An 18743-nucleotide genomic window follows, 5' to 3' on the forward strand; every position below is an offset into this window, starting at 1 on the left:
CTACTACCCACCACAGGGTGCCCGCAACTCTTTCAGTATACGTACCGATCAAACATGGCCACTTCCTGTGAAGATGAAGTGAAGAACAAGAAGCAACAAAGACAAGATCAGATACCAATTAATGCTGAAGGAGAAGCTAAGGAAATAATCGACAGGAAATCAGAGTCAGGGAATAATGATAAACCAAAGCTTTTTCCTGCTGTTGCAATGGTTAGTGTTCTACTTTACGAATGGCATATAGTGCTTTCGATTGTGTTAGTAAAAATGTATTTATTTGTTAATATAAATATTATTATCATCATCATCATCATCATTATTCAATATTATTATTATTATTATCATCATCATCATCATCATTATTATTATTACTATTATTATTATTATTATTATTATTATTATTATTATTATTATTATTATTATTATTAAATCCTCAAAATTTTATACTATGTACTACAAAAAAGATAATTATCGTCTAAGGAATATTCTTGTATACCAAAACTTGGTTAATATTTTACAAGTTATTTTCAGTTTATCTATTAACAGGGGATCATATCATGCTTAGGGGTTGGGGGTGGGGGGTCGGGGTTTGAAATCTGTAGGAGGGGGAGGGTTTGTATTTACCTAAGGACTGGACAGCATATGAATGCCATAATGAACCATTATAATTTGTTATCTTAGAATTTCTTGGCTGCTTAATTATTTTGAATTCTCTTGGTCAACATATCCTTTATCTAATGTGGTTTTCAGTATGGTCCATACGATGTACAAGACCTGGAACCTGGAAAAACCATGAAATGGTGTACCTGTGGTTTAAGTAAGAAGCAACCCTGGTGTGATGGTAAGGAAAAGTCTTCAATAACAACCTGAATGGAAGTGCACTTTGTAATATATGAGAGGAGGGATGAGAAAAAGGTTTTATTGGGGGCTGAATCAGGGAGAAGGCTATTGGAAATCAATTAAGGATCTAGAGAGTAGCTGTTGCACACTTGCCTTTCACCTTTGGGATCTCAGGTCCATTATAGTACAGTTCTGTCTCTTGCTTGATTGGATGGTTTTGATCAAGGTTCTCTGGTTTTCCTCAATACACAAACCTAACAATCTTAATTCAGTGAATTAGCTGTGTCCTGATGTTGTTGTTTCAGGGCATCTATAAAATTTAGAGGGTTTCCACAGGTACTTTCAACATCCCTCTACCAACTTTGTCTTTTCCTTTGTCCAGGAACTCACAAAGGAACTGGCTTCAAGTCCCTTAAATGGAAAGTGCCAGAAACTCCCCAGAAAATGTATTCCATTTGTGGATGTAAATACACAGGCTCACCACCTTTATGTGATGGAACTCATAATGACTTGCCATGTAAATTCATTGCTCAGAAGGAAGCTTGTGACAAGACTCATAGTAATGATAGTAAACTATGTACTGGATGTGGCTGGGTACCACAATGGTGACTTTGGACCATTTAATATCTTTTAACATTTTTTTTATTTTGAATAATTTCATACTTTATAAGGAGCAAAACAAAACATGTCAAATCAAATGATGTTATTTAAAAAATTGTAACTATGGAGAAAATGTGATATACTTTAATGTAAATTGTTTATTAGTTTTGTTGATAAAATATTTTACTAATCTATTAAATAATCCATAAATCTATTAAAAAAGAAGATACACGGTTTTATGTTAGTGTTGCTTTTATTACAAAAAGGTTTAAATTTGTTACAAAACTAATGCATTATAACTGAATGCAGGTTTGACTGAATACAAAAATATTCTTGTACAAATATATATTTCTTTTTTATTGCTTATACAAATTTTTTCTTCAGAAATTTTCACGAAAAATATAAAAATATGAATTCATTTTACTGTTGAAAGCCATGGAAGTGTCGCGAAGCCATTAAGTGTTGCGAAGCCATTAAGTGTTGCGGGGCCATTAAGTATTGCGGGGCCTTTGCCTCGAAGGTATTTGAATGTCACGAGCTTTAATAATACGTACAAAATAATTCATTTAACTGCGCTGCAGTAGATTTCATAATAAGAACATAGTGCTCTACGTTATAGTGCATTGATACAATGAACAGGTTAAACCGGTTTGTCCGATTCCTTTCTATCTAAGCCTCCATCTTTTCTTGTGACCCTCGCTCCAGAGCCAAGAGGCTTAGCATCAGTTCTTTGAGCACCATCAATGTCCACTCATCCTGCTCCTTTTGGGTTGCCTTTGGTTGCATGGTGGGATACACAGGCATGCTGTTCGTCACGTGGTAGTTTAAATCATTTTGCTGATGAAGATAATAACATAGATTAGAATGTAGTATATGTTATGTGAGAGTTATAAAAGTCATGTGGGTCTTTTATAAGGCATGGTGAATTTTAGTCACTACCTCACGTCATGTCGCAAAATGCTTGTAACGTTCTGCAAGATGCACCATCCTCGATGACACAGGAAACACGACTTACTTTGTAGTGCGCAGTGCGCCTTGGGATCGCATACGTATTGCATCACTTCACGGGATCGGAATGAAAATTATTATATATATATATTTATATAATGAGTAAATTCCAGGAAATACGACTTCAGGGGTTTTTGTAGTTAATTATCATAGGAAAATAAGAGAAGAGAGCGCGCAGGGGTAATGTGCTGTAAGACTGCATGAAGTGAAACATGTTACGTTATATACTTACGATATGACGAAGCCACGCCAAGATATCATTCACCATGTTAGTAATTTCTTGGAATTGATCCTTAAAGTTGCCAGGGCTGGTAATCTTGGACTCGTGGGCAACGATTTCTTGAAACATTTGTTTGAACTTGTAGAACAAAACTACTTGTACATTGAGAAATTCTTCCTCCTATTAAATAATGAAATTCCGTCAACACAGTCACAGTTACGATAACCATTTAATGGAGAACTATTTCAAAGTAAAGCCATTTTATCAGTGTTACGGTATGCGGTACATCATACAATAACCGTTCTTAGGGGAAGGCATATCAGTGTTACGGCATGCGTACATCATAGAAAAAGTACGGTTCTTAATGGGAAGCCATTTCAGTGTTACGGCATGGTACATCATACAATAAGTTAACGGTTCTTACGGGAAGCCATTTCACTGTTATTATCTTATAATAAATAGTCTGTACTTACCGATAAAGCGGCATAATCCATAACAGGTTCGATCCCCGGTAATCTAATGAAATGATCGTAGTTTTCATTCTTGAATCGTTCCTTCGCCTAAAATAAAATGATATATATATATATATATATATATATTACTGTATCAAAATAAGTTCTGATTACAGAATTATTCAATTTTCCTTTTGAAAATAATGAAATTGAAATTAGTATTTAAATAGATGACGATGATCTTGTAAGGTCTTTCAATTTCATTTCCCTTCTTCCCTCCCCCCCCCCCCCCCCCCCCCCCCACGGTGACTAAATAATCCTGAATCACTGAAGCAATACTTACGAACTCAAAGTGAGTGGTGCTGACAAGGTGCATCAATCTGAAGGATTCTTCTCGGACGAATGTGTACAGCTGTCTTGGCTTATCTGAAGCCCGTAGGGGTGCCCCACGGGATGGGCATACGCACAACAGAATGACAAGTATGGTTACCATGAAAACTATAAAAAAATTCAAAGAATGAGAACTGTTCAGAAATAAATTCCTTTATACCTAGATAAATTTTTTATGTCTAACTTTTTTATAATCTGTTTTTCAGAATAATTAAAATTAATTGCTAAGTGCCACAACAACTGTTAAATTTGTATAAAAAAATGAATAGTTTTAACAAAAACTTGTACATTATTCTTTTTTACAAATAGAACGAAAAACGAGTGGTCAGATGAACATTGACAACTCAACCCTTTATAAAACGTTTTGTTATTACCACAGTAAATCCTATCAAGAAAACATTCCGGGAAAAAACTAATAAAACGGAGGGAATTTTAAAATGAACTTACCCCAACGAGTGGCCATTTTCAAGTTCTTTCAATAGTTTCCAAATCTTCGTGGTGTTAAATTTCTTGTGTCTTGATCGAATTACAGTGATAAATGATACTCTCATTGTCGATAATTATATATATCTTACGCACCGACTAAATAAAAAATAGTCATAGGCTAAATAAAATATACTACCACGCAGCCTTTGGCGATAAAAAGCTAAAAATTCCCTTGGAGTGCGATTGGAAATTATTATTCCCCTTCCGATTACTTCCTACATTTTCCAGTCAAAGAATCATAGAATCCACTTCCGGTGTATTTACTGGGCAGCCCCGCTTCAAAAATAAAATATCCCCGAGACAGAAATACATCGAACAGTCCATTCATTTCTTCATTGAGGCCTATTTTGTAACTGGGGGAGTCGAACAAAATATTTTACGAGTAGAAAGTGTAGGTATTTGTAAGTAGGATTATTGTACAGTCGTAGTGATCGAGGGTGTCATGGGTTAAACTTAGAACAATCGCCATGTATGTTATGTACATAATAAAAAATAGTTTATTTTGTTTCAGTGATAATAGTTTGTAGCAACTAAATGCCAGGTTTTATTTTTCTGAATGAAAAGCAAACTTCAAATCAAAATAATTTTTTAAACAATAAAATACCAAGATGGAACATTTGCGGTGTCTTCTGTATTACTATAAACTGTATCTGTAACTCACTGACACGGGTTTCCCTCGCGTTTCCGGCTCTTTTTCTCTGTCTTTCGCTTCATGATATAGCTCACGGAAATATTTAAATAATATTTCCTAGTAAAATATTACAAAAAACATAGAGTTTAGTAGGTGTGTGTGTTAGATATTTCACGCAACACCGTTACTGTCAGTCGAACCGGCGTCTAGATTTGTGTCAGGAATATAGTCGAGCTAGTGCCAGTAACGTGAAGGTGTGGAAGTTTTGAAAATATTTATTCGTAGCATCGAAAACGAATCAAATCACGTTGTCCTACTTTGTGCAAAAGATCATTTTTATATAAAAATTCTTGAGTTATCGTTAATCAAAATTGAAGTCTAAGCTGCTAACGAACATTCCCAAGTTGAAGTGGTTAATTTGGAGTTGTCATGCGCATTTATCCTGACATTTTATTTAAAAAAAGAAAAAAAGAAAAAAAGACAAAAGAAAATACGTAAAGGATAATTTTTGAAGTTTCATAATTTATTTAACGAATAATTCAGTGTCTTTGAATCTTATTAGTTGATATTGCGTGGATCATACTGCAAGGTTTACGGACTGCCGAACAAAACAAACTCCGTCAGCCGTGAATTCCAAGAAAAGTTTAATCAAGTCCACCCACACAAGTTCCTCGAAATATACCTCTTCATGAATTAATGTGTGGGTTGAAGACCACACAATAAAAACTTTTGGATGTCTTTATTTTATAAACATTGACTTCAGCTTGCTGCGAAACACCGTTAACAACGCTTGACGTTTTCAAAGTTTTCAAACAACTTTAACAAAGTTTTTAAAGTTAGAAAAACTTCGTGCAAACTTTCCTTCAAACAGTCGTCAGTGTCTCATGAATGGCGTTTTACTTTGCTATTTACTTCCAAGAATATTTACATGACGTTTTTGTCAAGAACGAGTCAGATTCATCGAATTTGGATTTGATTGCCGCTATAAACAACAGATTTACTGAGCCCGTTACTTGTAAGTAAGTTTATTCGTACTGTTCATAGATACAGGAAGAAAATATTTCTATACTTACTACTTACGCTAATCTAGTTTATTTAAAATATAAAAAAAATTCCATCGCAAATCCTGGGGAATAATTGTTAATTAGTATTACCCGAATGTTCTTTTTCTTCCGTTATTTTTTTTTGGCCGTTTTCTTCGATCTTTAGTCAGGAAGCTGTAAGGGTATAGAAAGACACGAGGTAAAATTCCCTGATGATAGGAAATACCCATGTTTAAAATACCGAAATGAATCAATATGATTTTTTTTTTCATTGTCAGCTTCGATTATGTGAATAAATTTTAGATTCCAATATGAACCAAGGGTACTAATGTTGGGCTATCGTCGATAAATGCTGATTATCAGTAAAACAAAACTATCGATGGTCACTTTACAGCATTCACACTAAAACAGACATACGTATACATTTGATAAAAAAGCATTCAAAGAGAGTTTGTTCATCGCCAATGCCGGTTAATACATGAAATGGATCTAAAATATTATGCCTTATAGAGTCGTGTTCTTAATACCATTTCTTTTTCTTCCGAACATTAAGTGAATAGCTATCTACACGGCTTCCGGGTGCTCGAATAATCCGTCAAAAAATTTACAAAAAGTTTTCAAAAGTTCTTAAAATGAAAGTTAACAGAATTCTGATTCCGGAAGCTGGAAGACACTGTGAATGATATCCATCCTACACTAGGACTGTAGACCACTGTACGTTTAAAGACTTAACATATCTCTTCCTCTGTGATGATAATTGTGTTCAAATAGTTCTTGACGTAATCAAGTCCGATTATTATACAGTTTAGTTTACTTTGTGATCATGTTGATGAGCTTTGCTATAAATAGAGACAGAAATTCGATACTGAAAACCAACAATAATACGCCAACAGCCCTTTGAACCGAATCAGAAAAGTTTGAAAAACTTTTTCATTATCTAAAGCTGCGGTAAGTAAGCTTGTTTTTATAATAAACAATAAGTTGTTTAGAGAAAAAATATCCTTTTTGGCCGGTATACTGTGAGTGGGTGTTGGTTGAGCACTTTATCGTAACGGGGTTTTACACAACTTTCAAGTTTTATCATTTAAAGAAAAAATTTGGTTAAGATCGCTAGTATTTGATTTTTGTAACGCAGAAAGAAAGATTAGTATGGCTACTCAAGGTTGGCCTTCAGGTTGTTCCTCAATTCAAGGCAAAGCTTAGACTAGCTTTTTCAAACTGTTCCCTTTTCAAATTAACAGTTCAACTTTAGTTTTGAAAATTTTAATCAAAGCATCATCTATATGATCAATAAGACTACAGTCAATGGAAACTGATCTATGAACAATTTGTTGGGTATCTCTCAGTGACTTTCATCGAGTGTGAACCCTGATTCAATAATGCTACAACTGGCTGTGGTATATCATAAAAAAACATGGTTCTCATGACCCTCTTATAATAAAGGATTCTTAGTTTTTTTCAGCCAAGTTAGTGAAACTTTGAAAACGACTCCATCCAGTTATCTAAACTGATATAATGACTTCTTACTTTCTGCTTTACTAAGTCGTTTTTCTGTATTTTTCTTTCTGTATTTAGACCAGTTGAATATTTACGAGTTACAAGATTTGAACTATGTCAGGCAAAGCATTCCTTCAGATGTGGACAGCCATCATGGTTGCTATGGTGATAGGTCAAGCAAGGTGTAGCTTGATAGTACTGCCCGTCAACCCACCAGGAACTAATACTCATCACCAGTCCCTTGATGACTGGTGTGCTAATATGTCAGGACATCTTTACAGGACCATGCAGCAGTTTGTAAGTCAATATATTCATCATTACAACCAGCCCAGCGCAACAGCATTAATTATTTCCAAACCATTTAAGATAAATCGCTGAAGATGCGCTTACCGAGTGCACTAAATCACATACCACTCTCATAGATTCTCTGGACTCTGCACTCGTCTTAACATTGATCACAATTCTGATGCATTTTCACTTTAATTCCAGGAAAAAATAGTGTTCAATAAAACATCTCAGGTGATGAACTCTGGTATCATGGTATGTATTGAACGCGGTATTATATAACTGCGCATGCTCTATTATCCTTCAATAAATCTTGTGCATGCGCAAAATTTCTTTTAAAATGTCACGTGCATCTACTTTGAACTAAGAGAATGAGCGCAGTATTGTAGATATTCATACACAACCTTCTTTATTCAAAAAGCGCTGTCATAGTTTTAGAGTAATTCGCTACTTACCGCGTTCCCTTAAGTCATAAACGTGCCTTGATGACCACTAACACCAGTCATGCTTGGTTTGTCAACAGGAAGCACAAAGACTTGCCTTTGATCGTCGAGACCTGCAGATCTATTCTCTGTTATTCGAAGAAGTAAGGCCCGATTCATCCAACTCCTCACTCAGTCAAAAGATACAGAACTGCGTAACCCTTAACAGAGGTGGCATTAACACGCTGTGCATGGCCATGAAGATATCGGTAAGTGTATTAGCGTTTAAGCGTAATGCATTACTTCTCTAAGAGGAAGTAGGTTCAGGGTATATGACTGTATATAGTGCACTGCATATAAGGAGTTGTACATTAACTGCATTCAATTCTATATTTTCAGGAGATGTACCTTAACGGTACCGCACCCTTCCCAGGAGGCGTCAGCCCCGGTGTAGTCCAGGACCTACGATACCAAGACATTGGTGACAGTATGGCGGCCATCAAAGCACAGTTTAGGAAACTCGCTGAAATCATTGGCAAAACTTATCTTGCCGCAATTGACGTTCGAAAGTAAACAGAATAAAGATTATATTAAAAGATGCGATAAAAATCTGCTTTATTTAATAAATTATGTCTAAAATATTTTTTTCTAAAAGAATGAATAAATAATTTGAAGTTGTATTCTTCACGACTGCATGATATATTAACCTTCATTGCAAAGCACTCATAACCTGTCAGCGATACACTCACTGACGATGTAACACTCTAAAGACACGCACATGTAACGCATTCTACAAGCACAATTCAAGAATGTGGCAATTCTCTACACCTAACACCAACGTTACTTGCAGACCAAGTAAAAACACAATTACCATTGGTTCACACTCTAAACTTACGCCTTCTCACACAATACACAATACACTCTACACGTATCACACACCCACGCACGCACGCCGCTCCTAACACTGCAAGAACTCAGTCGAAGTTAGTTTCCAGAGGTTGTAAGGTGACTTAAGTATTCCATATAACTTGGTGTTAATATATCTGTTGCCTTTAGACACTGACTTACACTGTAGCTATTATCGAGGGCGCCAGTAGCATCTTTGAACAAAAAAGACGGCGCATTAAAAATATATATACAGTAGGACTATTAGTATTAGGGATTATGATGATAGACACCGCTTACCTGGTTGAACCCATTGTTGTTCAGCAATGTAAAGTACCGCGGGCACACAGTATTGGGCGACCCCGTGGAGGGAGGGCTGGTAGGAATTACACATCCACACAGGTAAAACAGCCCGCGTGTAATGCTGTGTAAAGAAAAAACGTTTGAACTTTATTTTTCTTCAAACTGTGTTCTTGACAATACAGTATCAAATACCTTGGGATATCCCATACAGTTATCTAATATGGATAACTCTGCATCTGTTAGTGTGTAGACACAGCCTTCTACTGAACTACCGGGACTGAACTCTATGTTCGCAAATCCACCGGCGTCAGATGATGAACCTGCATGGAGCAAAATAGAAAAAAGATTGAATCGAGAATATATCAAGTATAAGCCTCAAAATATATACCCAAAGACGAGCAAGCAAAGAAAACCTGTGTATATTTTGAGGGCCGTAAGTTAGATAACTCACTGGGTTAATACGTCACCCTCGTTAAATAAAGTTTATTGTATTGTATTGTCGCATCCATATAGAGTCTTGATCACTTGCCAGTAAGCAAGAAGACTGCCAATGGAGCTCAAAAACGTATGTATTAGCTGACTATGGAGGTAGGGCAGAATGTATGCTTGTTTCTTACCCTTCTTATTGAAGCAAAGTCTAAATCCAAAGAGTACCCCCCATCTTCGTTTATGCTCTCGACGTAGATAGATAGACATCCTGGAAGTATAAATGTCGATCATTCTTGCTACAGACTATTATCATCAGCAACACGGACAATGGGCTTCCTGTGGTTTATTCTTCTTACCTTTTAATGTTCATATCGACACCATACGCGAAGTAAAACAGGCATCCCGCGGGAGGTTTAGCGTTGATGTAAAACTTCAAAGGTTCATGTGGAGCTGGTAGATGATTCTTGTTTGATGAACTACAAATATCAGACAGACAGATAGACATGTGTTATAGGCATGGCATGGAATGATAGTGATTCTTGGCGTCCATACCAACCTCGGATCAGTCAGATGTTTAGCTTTGGCTATGACCTCAAGGTTTTCTTGTGTATCACTGAAAGAATAAACACATTTGCCATTGAGTGTTTCATAACTTGAAATCATTCCATGAAACTCATACTTAAATCAATTTTTACATCTAAAAGAAGTCTTTAGTAAAACACTAGTTAGCAGAAAACACACTGACTTACGAGATCGTTTGTTGTTGTCTGCAATCAGCTGCCTGTAAATATAAATACACCTTCTGATTTAATAATGGGAACAAACAAGTAGAGCAATTAAATGGGAAGCACATATATTTTTTTATCTCCTTGCTTCTTTTTTCCTTCCCTCGAGAGAAAGAACTTGTAAACCAGACCATTTCCTAGTATCATTTGATTTTCTATTTACCTTGAATGGTGATTTCTCATCATCACTAAAACCATCGTATGAGTTCGGTTTATCGTGTACTCCCGTACTACCGGGCATAGTTTCAAAACCCGTATCATCACTAAACTCCCTGCTTTCACTGTGATCTCCTGTCGTCTCTTCTGTTCTTCCCGACATGGATTCCATGTCCGTACTTGTTGAATCCATTGTAAAGAACACCCCAAAAGATGTAGGATCACTAAATGGCTCGACTACTTGATCCACCTGAAAATCTTTGCATTCCCAAAGCGCGCTATCCCTGTCATTTTCGTTCCTATTCAATTCACTTTTTATATTTTCTTCCGTACTGTAATTAGATTCCATTTTTTCTCCTTGAAACTTTACTATCGCTTTTTCTAACATCTCTTGAACATCATCCGATTCCAAAGACGTATTTCCAAGCTTTCCTTGTTGTATGATGTCAAACTGTTCCATAAAATACCCAGGCAGTTTTGACCGCAAATCCGCAGAAAATCTTCTGCTCTCCTCAGACAAATACTTGCGCAATAACTCAGCTTTATCCATCAATGTCTTAGAATCATTTTTGCTTTTCAGTTTAGCGGAAGATGCTTTAGACCTTTCCTTTGTTTTGTTAGAGTTAGAGTATTGCTGGCTAGTGTTCAGATTAAGTGGTTTTCTCTGTGTTCCAGCGGATTGTACTTTCCGCGCTTTCAAGGAGAAGTCAAGATGATTTTTGGATTCAAATATATTGTGGTGCGCGTTCATGCTCAAATTTAATTGGTCGAGATTTTTCCATATTTGTGCTGAAGGTAATCGATCTGTATCTAAGTCATCATTATCATCATCATCAACCAGGCCATGAATTTCATCATCAACACTATTATGATATGGATTAGAAGTTCCAATATCCGCATCACCAGCAGCATTATTGTCCACATTGTTCTGAGGAAGATTCTTCAAGAAATTATCGTTATCATTGGCTGTTTCTTCTATAGTCTCTCTTTTCCTGACATGTACAGTTATGATGGGTGAACAAATACTTGTAGATGATTCTATTCTAACCGCTTCATTTTCTATACCATTCTCAGTCCTTGAGCCATTGGGTTGAGCATCATCCTCAATAGAAGAATGTGACTCAGTATTAGTGCAGTTTGTTGATCGGTTTTCAGATGTCTTAGTTTTGTGTTCTTTTGTTCCTTGGATGTTACGATTCAAATCCGAAGTAACATTTTGTCCATTACCCAACCTGTTGCTATGGTAACTAGATAGCAAAGGTTGAGGTTTTCTTTGATTGTCTTCTTCATCATCGTCCGTATCACCATTATCAACATTATCATGAAATGGCTTACAGCCATCATTAGTTTGAGTTCTGTATTTTTTATCATTTTCTTTATTCTCTTTTAAAACAATTGATTCTTTTTGGTTTTGTGTATGCAATTCTTCAAGTCTTTTTGAAAATCGTTCCTCTTCTGACAATTTGGAAGGATTTCCTTCCACAACATCATGTTTAAGGATTTCAAGTTCTTTTTTCTGCACATTGCCACATTGTGAATTAACAATGTCTTGGTCTCTCACATGTTCTTTGCCATGAACTTCACCACGACTAAGGCAACCTTTCCTCTCAAAGTTTGAGTATGCATTAACCCAGCTATCAACACTAGCACCGTCAGCATCAAAACTGTACTCAGACATACTATCCTCTTGAGATGTATTTTTAGTTGAAGCCCTTGATGGACAGTGAATAGAGCTTTCTGGTCTTAAGAGTTCTGTAGGACTGCCTGGTCTTAGGAATGGGGATCCCATACGTGAGTAGACTTCATTGGAGTATAAACCAGTTTGACCTGAGTTGTGTGTCACTCTTACACCTGTGAAGAAGATGGAAGATCTTACCAGGGAATATCATGACACATGGTATTCTGCCTTACTGATGGTACATGTATGGAGTCTGATCTTACTATTCCGTATATATTGAACAGATGTATATAGAGAGTATTCACATGTACCTGACTGAATTCCCTTGCACTGCTGGATGCATGGACCTGATCCACTGAATGGTCTACCTGTGGTCTTCAGCCTGCAAAAATATGTCAAGAAGTATCGTAAACGTAATGTTTTAAACATTGTAATGAGGTGACAGACAATAATTGGTGAATGAATAAGGAAAGTGGGAAAAGAAAAGGTAAGGTAAGGAAAGGAATGAGAGATGACAGTGTATCTGTACCTAGCTTTCCTCAGTCTCTGAGTATAGTGAGATGGTTGTGAGGGTGGCTTTGGTTTTCTGAACTGCTGTCTAACTCTTGCAATACTTTCTTGGGTTACATTCTTGAGTTCATAACTTGGATCAACAACCTGTAAAAATTGAAATCAAACTTTGGTTTCACTGGTCAGAGGCAAGCTCTTTCACCACTATGCCATTCATGCCTCTCTTGACTCATACAATACATGTAGATCATTATTATTATATTGATATTAACACGCAAATGTAAATATAATACTCTACCTTAAATGGACCCTTCCTAGCTGGGACTTGGTATCCTTGTTTAAAAGGTGAGGATATGTAGCAATTAGGCTTGTTTACTTGCACTCTGTGTTTGTTCTTGCTTGAAGCACTAAACGAACAGGGTTCAGAGAACACCCCATTGCTGACCTCGTTGTAGTCATCAACTGTAGATACACAGAATATTAAAAAGACACTCAATAAAAACAAACTTGGATATATTCTCGGCATTCACTGTAACTGATTAGAGCTTAATTATAGAATGTTTACACTTGGTTCCGGAGTACTGTGTGTATTCCAGAGTACAATCTTGAAGGACACTGATGTGTACTAATTAGCACAGCTAATTTTGAAGTTCCCATGCCCAAGTACAAAGTTGGAGGGAAGTGTCAAAGCCAAATATAAGTCTCAACATGCTTTTATATATACAGAAAGATTTCTGCTTGTAAAATTAGAGGAAGGGTTTGAAGACCTACCTAGACTGAGCTCTGAAAGCCTTGTATCAATGCTCAAATGTGACCCAGGTTGCTAAAAGAAAACAAAAAATGTGTATCAGATGATATAAATGATGAGATATATTTTCATTTGTGATGTTAAACTATTTACCCTCTAAGAAAATATTAATATTGCTAATTTCTCTAAGTTTTTTTTAAGTTTTGCAGACGTTGAGATATCTGCAAATCTCAAATGTTTACAAATGATGTACCTTCAATTATATACAGTTCATGATCACAATATTTGTTAACTATAATAACATAAATAGTCCACAACTATACCTGGTGATTAGTGCCACTAGGAGGCCTTATTTCTAACCCATTATCCAGATATTTTCCCTCCAAATGTAGTTTATCTTCATCAAACTCACTAACAGGTGATGATGTTTCACGAGATGAAAACTGTTTGGAAAACTTCCCACTTGACCGTCTCTCAACCATTTAGCAAAATACATCTACACAAACTCACGAACACTATCAATCTATCTCTCTTCCTCCTAAAATAATCTAAAACATGTAAGAGTGAATACGAAATATCTTTTTTTAGTATTTTCTGTTGCGGTTTGGTTGAAGTTGGACGCCATTTTGGTTGCTATACTCACCCCGCAAAGAGTGATGGGAAGATCAACAGAGTTCAAGGCATGCTGGGAAAAATCCAAGATGGCGGCAGATGCCACGTTCAGGCAGTCTTGCCAAAGATCCCATGATAACCTATTCTTTGACTATATTGGAGACAATCCAAAATGGAAACCCATTTCTTTAACACACGTAGAATATCCTAAAGGTGAGATCCATCGCCTGAGCTTCATTTTTGTGGTCTGTTTTTCACTGAATATTCGATACTCCGAAGGCTTGTCGGCATCTTCAGTGATTGTATTTCTTTTATAATCTTTCCTTCCTTCTTTTTCAACATACTGGTATTTCTTTCTTGTTTTCATTGAATTTTGTACTAATAACACGAACGTTTTTGGTTACGTGGTGGGTTTTACTTCGTTCTTTTTCTAGGTATTTACTTGTAGATTTTCTTCTTTGTCTTTTCCTGTAGCTCATTTATAAGCTTAATTTATAAACTAATAACTCGTGCGATTACTAAGTAAGCTTTATGAAGATATTTATATATGGATATGTAAGCTATAATCAAGTTCATGAGAGTCATAATCTATAATGATGTATATTTTCGTCGTTAGGTGACTATCTTGGCCTTGCTCTAGCATGGTGCAGTCTAATGCCTATTCATATCGTTGTTGGAATGATTACATTAATCATATTTCGTAGAGAATTACACACAGTAAGTTGTAAATTATGTAAGAATATGTTAAAAAATACGTATGAATCATTCTAATGTGCATATTGTATTTCTATGAGTATGTGACAGAATTGTTGATGTTAGATGACTTGTTGATTTATTTGTTATTTTGCTATTATATCCTTCTGTTTTGAACTCATCACACCCCAAGATTCAATCTGTCAATCAATTAATTGATCAGTCAATTAAACAAGGCTATGTTTCTATGCACATACTTCACATTAGGTACATGTAACCCAGTATTTACTAGTTTGTTACAGGACTCCGGTCTTGCCACTGTTTCCATCCCTGTGCACTGACAAAAATCATGACAGATAAATGGACTGTGTGTCAATCAAATAAACCATGCCCAATTACATGCACTAATGATGTGTTTGATTGATTGTAGTCTATCACCTTTATCATTCAGTGTTTAGCAATGAAAACAGTGGTAAAATGAAGGAAATAGCATTCACTATAAAATGTCATTTTCTTTGTTTTGTAGATAAGCTTTTTTGGTGGTCTAGGAGTAAATGAAATTCTTAATGCTGTGGTAAAGCACACACTAGCACAGCCACGGCCATGTGCAGATCATATGTATGAACATCCATCATATGGAATGCCTTCAAATCACTCACAATTTATGGGCTTTTTTGCTGTTTATATGGTACTGTTTATATATTGTAGGTAAGTAGTGTTTTTGTTCTACTTATGTCTTCAGAAGTCTTTTTTTGCATTAAATTGATTTGCTTTTTAAATAATTTTCTGGAGTTTGTTAGGTTGCAGAAAGTTAATGTCGGACTTGAACAGTTTCATTCTATGAAGGAGATTCTAATGTTTGCGCCAACTTTTTTTTTTTTCAAGGTTACATTATTCACAATCCACAACCATGTGGGATGATCTTCTAGACAATTTATGGAAGCATGCAGTGGCTACAGGAACAATATTACTTTCGCTAGCAGTGGCATTCAGCAGGTACAGAGATTAGAACAATTCATTTTAATTTCAACAACTATTGTTCAAGTTAAATGATTGTACTTTTTCTTACTATACTTTTAGGGTTTACCTGAGATACCATGATATAAACCAAATATCTGCAGGGCTCGTCATAGGAGGTGCTATGGGTGTGGCCTGGTTCATATTTACCCAGACAGTCCTAACACCATTGTTCCCCGTCATAACTGCATGGTAAATATTCTTGTTTATGATTAATAATTATAAATAGGCCCAGCTGTTGTAGCTGCCTAGTAGTAGTTTTGTAATATTTCATTAATCACAGTAATAAAATTTATGAGAGCACAGGAAGCTCTACTACCTACTCTTAAATATGAATGAGCCCTTTTTATTTGGTTCTAAGATGATTTTATGGACAAACAATTGATTCAAATGCTAAGTATGATTGTATTTATTCACTGTCAACAAGGCCCGTGGCAGAATACTTGATGATAAGAGATTCAACCCTCATACCCAGTGTCATGTGGTTTGAATACACACAATCAAGGGCAGAGACCAGGTAATTAAACTATCATCTTATCTAACTGCTGGCTGCATTCTAATAATAATAAAGTAAAATCTATATAGCACCATTTCTGGGAGTTCAATGGCACTTTACAAGAATTATGAAAGAATTTAAAATTACAGTGTTCTAAAACTTTCACTGACATAATTATTTGATTATGTGATGTTATTTTAATATATGTTATTTACCAGCCAAGCCTCGGTCTGTTTTCCAGACTGAAGGCACAATTTTTCTCCATCTGGACTGACTTTAGGACAGTAAACGACTTATTAAATTTATCTATTGCTTCTTCACAGGAAACGGCAAAGGAGAGGCTCTCATAACAGCTACTATAAATCCCATAGTCAGTGAGAAAAATGACAGCAAGATGAGTGTCTGAGAGTCAGATGATGCACCTTGATTGATTATAAAATATTCAATCAATTCACTGGCGAACAAGAATGGCCATCTATTATCAAGTTCCTTAATCATGAACCTGTGATAGAAAAGCTATGCCACATGAAGAATTATGATTAACAATACTGACAGAAGATAAACCCCTCCCATCTTGTCAATCAGCACCAGGAGAAAGAGCATATCTGATTTGTGACCATGGATGAAATTATGGGTGAAATTTCATTGCAGTGAGAATCGAAGAATGATTACTAAGCTGGTCTTAAAGTTCTTTCATGAATTTAATGTGCATCAAGCTTGTGGAGAAAAGAGAACCACACAGATGTATTCTTTGATCAATCTTCAAGCAGAATATCCAAAGAATTCATGTTATCATTATCAATAATGAGATAAAAATTGCTGATTGGAATTCAAATGTAACAGTACTAATACCAATTATTGAATGAAGAACAGTGACTTCACTTTCAAAAATTGACAGCAAGCAAACAGCTTCAAATATAGACTGTTAAAAATCCCTTTTCTCTCCAGACTCAGTCAATTTGTTTCCTCTTTGAGATGCAGAGAGAAAAAAATGTGACTCAGTCTGGAGAGAAAATAGGAACAATCTTCTCCAAATACTACCACTGCTATTATGTCATTGATATTTATATGAATATTATTAAGGAAAACAAACTGCATTTAGACTCTTCAGTGACTTCTATGAGCATGCACTCTGATTGGATAGTGTGCATTTTGGTGCTTTCTGATTGGTTGAAGTGTCATAAGCACACCAGGATTGAAAGATAATAAGGGATAGTTGCATGGACTGAACCTTGAAGTTTTGTCTAGATTCTATTATTTACCTTGCCTGGCCTTATCTTCTTTTATTTCCCAACCTATTTCCAGATTAAAATGATGACCAATATCTGGGTAAAATTGGCACTTGTCTGGCCAAATAATGATCAATTTGATGTGGCCGGTCATTATGACCAGCCATTGAGCAGTCATTATTTTTAGAATCTCTATTGCTTTATTGCCTTAACAACACATCAACAACAATACTTGTTTCTGATTGGTTGATTGGCTGTCAATTCCTATTAATTGGTGCAATTAATTCCTTACATGCACAGTTTGAATGATTACCAAATATTTTTGCCAATTTATATATCATAAACAGATTTTTTGAAGATGTGTTATTAATAGGAAATACCATCTTAGTTCTCAAAGAATTAATGAAAATACTGTACCACTTGTATTTGATGTAAGGGTCACTTTATACTGCTCATGCTAACCACTTGTGGTATTAAGCCAACTTCCATCAAATGCACATTTATTTTCCTTTAATTCTTTTCCATTAATGATTATGAGCGTTTTCACTCACATGACGTGACAGCCATATTAGTGTACCAAACAAGAGAAACTTTCTGCACAGTTTTTGCATAAAAATAGAGTTCAATTCCCAGAGGATAGAAAATGTATTGTTTTGGTACACCAACATGGCCGATGTGACGTCACTTGAAAACACTCTATTACCTAAGCTAATCATGGCCTGCCCATGTATCATTTCTTTGAAATACAGACTGTTCATTTGCATGTTATCTATGGTAAACAAAGGAATAGTACCCAAGGGAATGACACAATATTGAATAGGGAAAAGTGTACAGGCCTATCAATATCTGGCATTTTCTAGACATCCAGTATTGCAGTGATTCTTACCATGAAAGGAATTGCTGTACATCATCTGAAATCTATTTTAAATTCTAATGAACAAATGACAATACACTGTGCAACCAGTTGCTGAATCCCACATCCCAGCTGTTGTCAAAGTACATGTGTAGTCCACATTATTTCACGATCATTAATAACATATTAAAGATTAGGAATGAATGAATTAATCAAGAAACATTATAGAAAAATTATCTTATTAGTAAAGGTATTATCCCTCGTCCCCTAGTGATAAAATCTAAGTTCAGAAGGGGTTGGGAGGGTAACTATATTCTACATAGATATTCATTATAGTCATTTTTTTAATTAGACTCTAAGTTTCTGAAATTATTAGTTGTTTTTACTTAATTAATAGATTGTCTTACTCTCAACTTGTTGTCTTTCACTTCTTTGTTGTAAATTCCTTGATACACTTCATTTGTAACTGCAAATGAAA

General features: G+C 35.6%; 5 protein-coding genes across 7 annotated transcripts; 3 read left to right on the forward strand and 2 right to left on the reverse strand.

Moving 5' to 3' along the window:
• The first annotated feature begins 28 nt into the window (after positions 1 to 28).
• On the forward strand, positions 29 to 1607 carry LOC116290178 (uncharacterized). Of its 2 annotated transcripts, none has more exons than XM_031697170.2 (3): positions 29 to 210; positions 748 to 838; positions 1220 to 1607. In XM_031697170.2, exons 1-3 carry the CDS (start codon positions 55 to 57, stop codon positions 1444 to 1446), a joined length of 474 nt encoding a protein of 157 aa, XP_031553030.2. In that variant the 5' UTR covers positions 29 to 54; the 3' UTR covers positions 1447 to 1607. The 2 variants fall into 2 exon arrangements, with proteins under 2 accessions (XP_031553030.2, XP_088881328.1); XM_089025202.1 differs by having other exon boundaries at positions 1143 to 1274.
• A 105-nt stretch (positions 1608 to 1712) lies between these two features.
• LOC116290177 (uncharacterized) lies at positions 1713 to 4034 on the reverse strand. Its single transcript, XM_031697169.2, has 5 exons — positions 3955 to 4034; positions 3461 to 3615; positions 3139 to 3225; positions 2678 to 2845; positions 1713 to 2274 (listed from the first exon to the last, which is right to left on the reverse strand). The coding sequence occupies exons 1-5, from the start codon at positions 3968 to 3970 to the stop codon at positions 2107 to 2109; spliced, it is 594 nt and encodes a 197-aa protein (XP_031553029.2). The 5' UTR covers positions 3971 to 4034; the 3' UTR covers positions 1713 to 2106.
• Positions 4035 to 5295: 1261 nt separating this feature from the next.
• On the forward strand, positions 5296 to 8551 carry LOC116290188 (uncharacterized). 2 transcript variants are annotated; one of them, XM_031697191.2, is made up of 5 exons: positions 5296 to 5643; positions 7243 to 7461; positions 7654 to 7704; positions 7973 to 8140; positions 8271 to 8551. In XM_031697191.2, exons 2-5 carry the CDS (start codon positions 7279 to 7281, stop codon positions 8442 to 8444), a joined length of 576 nt encoding a protein of 191 aa, XP_031553051.2. In that variant the 5' UTR covers positions 5296 to 5643; positions 7243 to 7278; the 3' UTR covers positions 8445 to 8551. The 2 variants fall into 2 exon arrangements, with proteins under 2 accessions (XP_031553051.2, XP_031553050.2); XM_031697190.2 differs by having other exon boundaries at positions 5298 to 5639.
• LOC116290185 (uncharacterized) lies at positions 8470 to 13995 on the reverse strand. Its single transcript, XM_031697188.2, has 13 exons — positions 13689 to 13995; positions 13389 to 13440; positions 12916 to 13079; positions 12637 to 12764; positions 12419 to 12489; positions 10437 to 12280; positions 10238 to 10269; positions 10045 to 10101; positions 9845 to 9964; positions 9677 to 9756; positions 9252 to 9379; positions 9057 to 9180; positions 8470 to 8971 (listed from the first exon to the last, which is right to left on the reverse strand). Exons 1-13 carry the CDS (start codon positions 13845 to 13847, stop codon positions 8856 to 8858), a joined length of 3075 nt encoding a protein of 1024 aa, XP_031553048.2. The 5' UTR covers positions 13848 to 13995; the 3' UTR covers positions 8470 to 8855.
• Positions 13996 to 14060: 65 nt separating this feature from the next.
• On the forward strand, positions 14061 to 18678 carry LOC116290187 (dolichyldiphosphatase 1). Its single transcript, XM_031697189.2, has 7 exons — positions 14061 to 14190; positions 14594 to 14694; positions 15197 to 15378; positions 15556 to 15666; positions 15751 to 15879; positions 16115 to 16204; positions 16507 to 18678. Exons 1-7 carry the CDS (start codon positions 14067 to 14069, stop codon positions 16559 to 16561), a joined length of 792 nt encoding a protein of 263 aa, XP_031553049.1. The 5' UTR covers positions 14061 to 14066; the 3' UTR covers positions 16562 to 18678.
• The last annotated feature ends 65 nt before the right edge of the window (positions 18679 to 18743 follow it).

This window comes from Actinia tenebrosa, unplaced genomic scaffold (genome assembly GCF_029948245.1).
Source record: "Actinia tenebrosa isolate PJP-AT-01 unplaced genomic scaffold, QUT_ActTen_1.0 PGA_scaffold9__36_contigs__length_13948895, whole genome shotgun sequence".
Lineage (NCBI taxonomy): Eukaryota > Metazoa > Cnidaria > Anthozoa > Actiniaria > Actiniidae > Actinia > Actinia tenebrosa.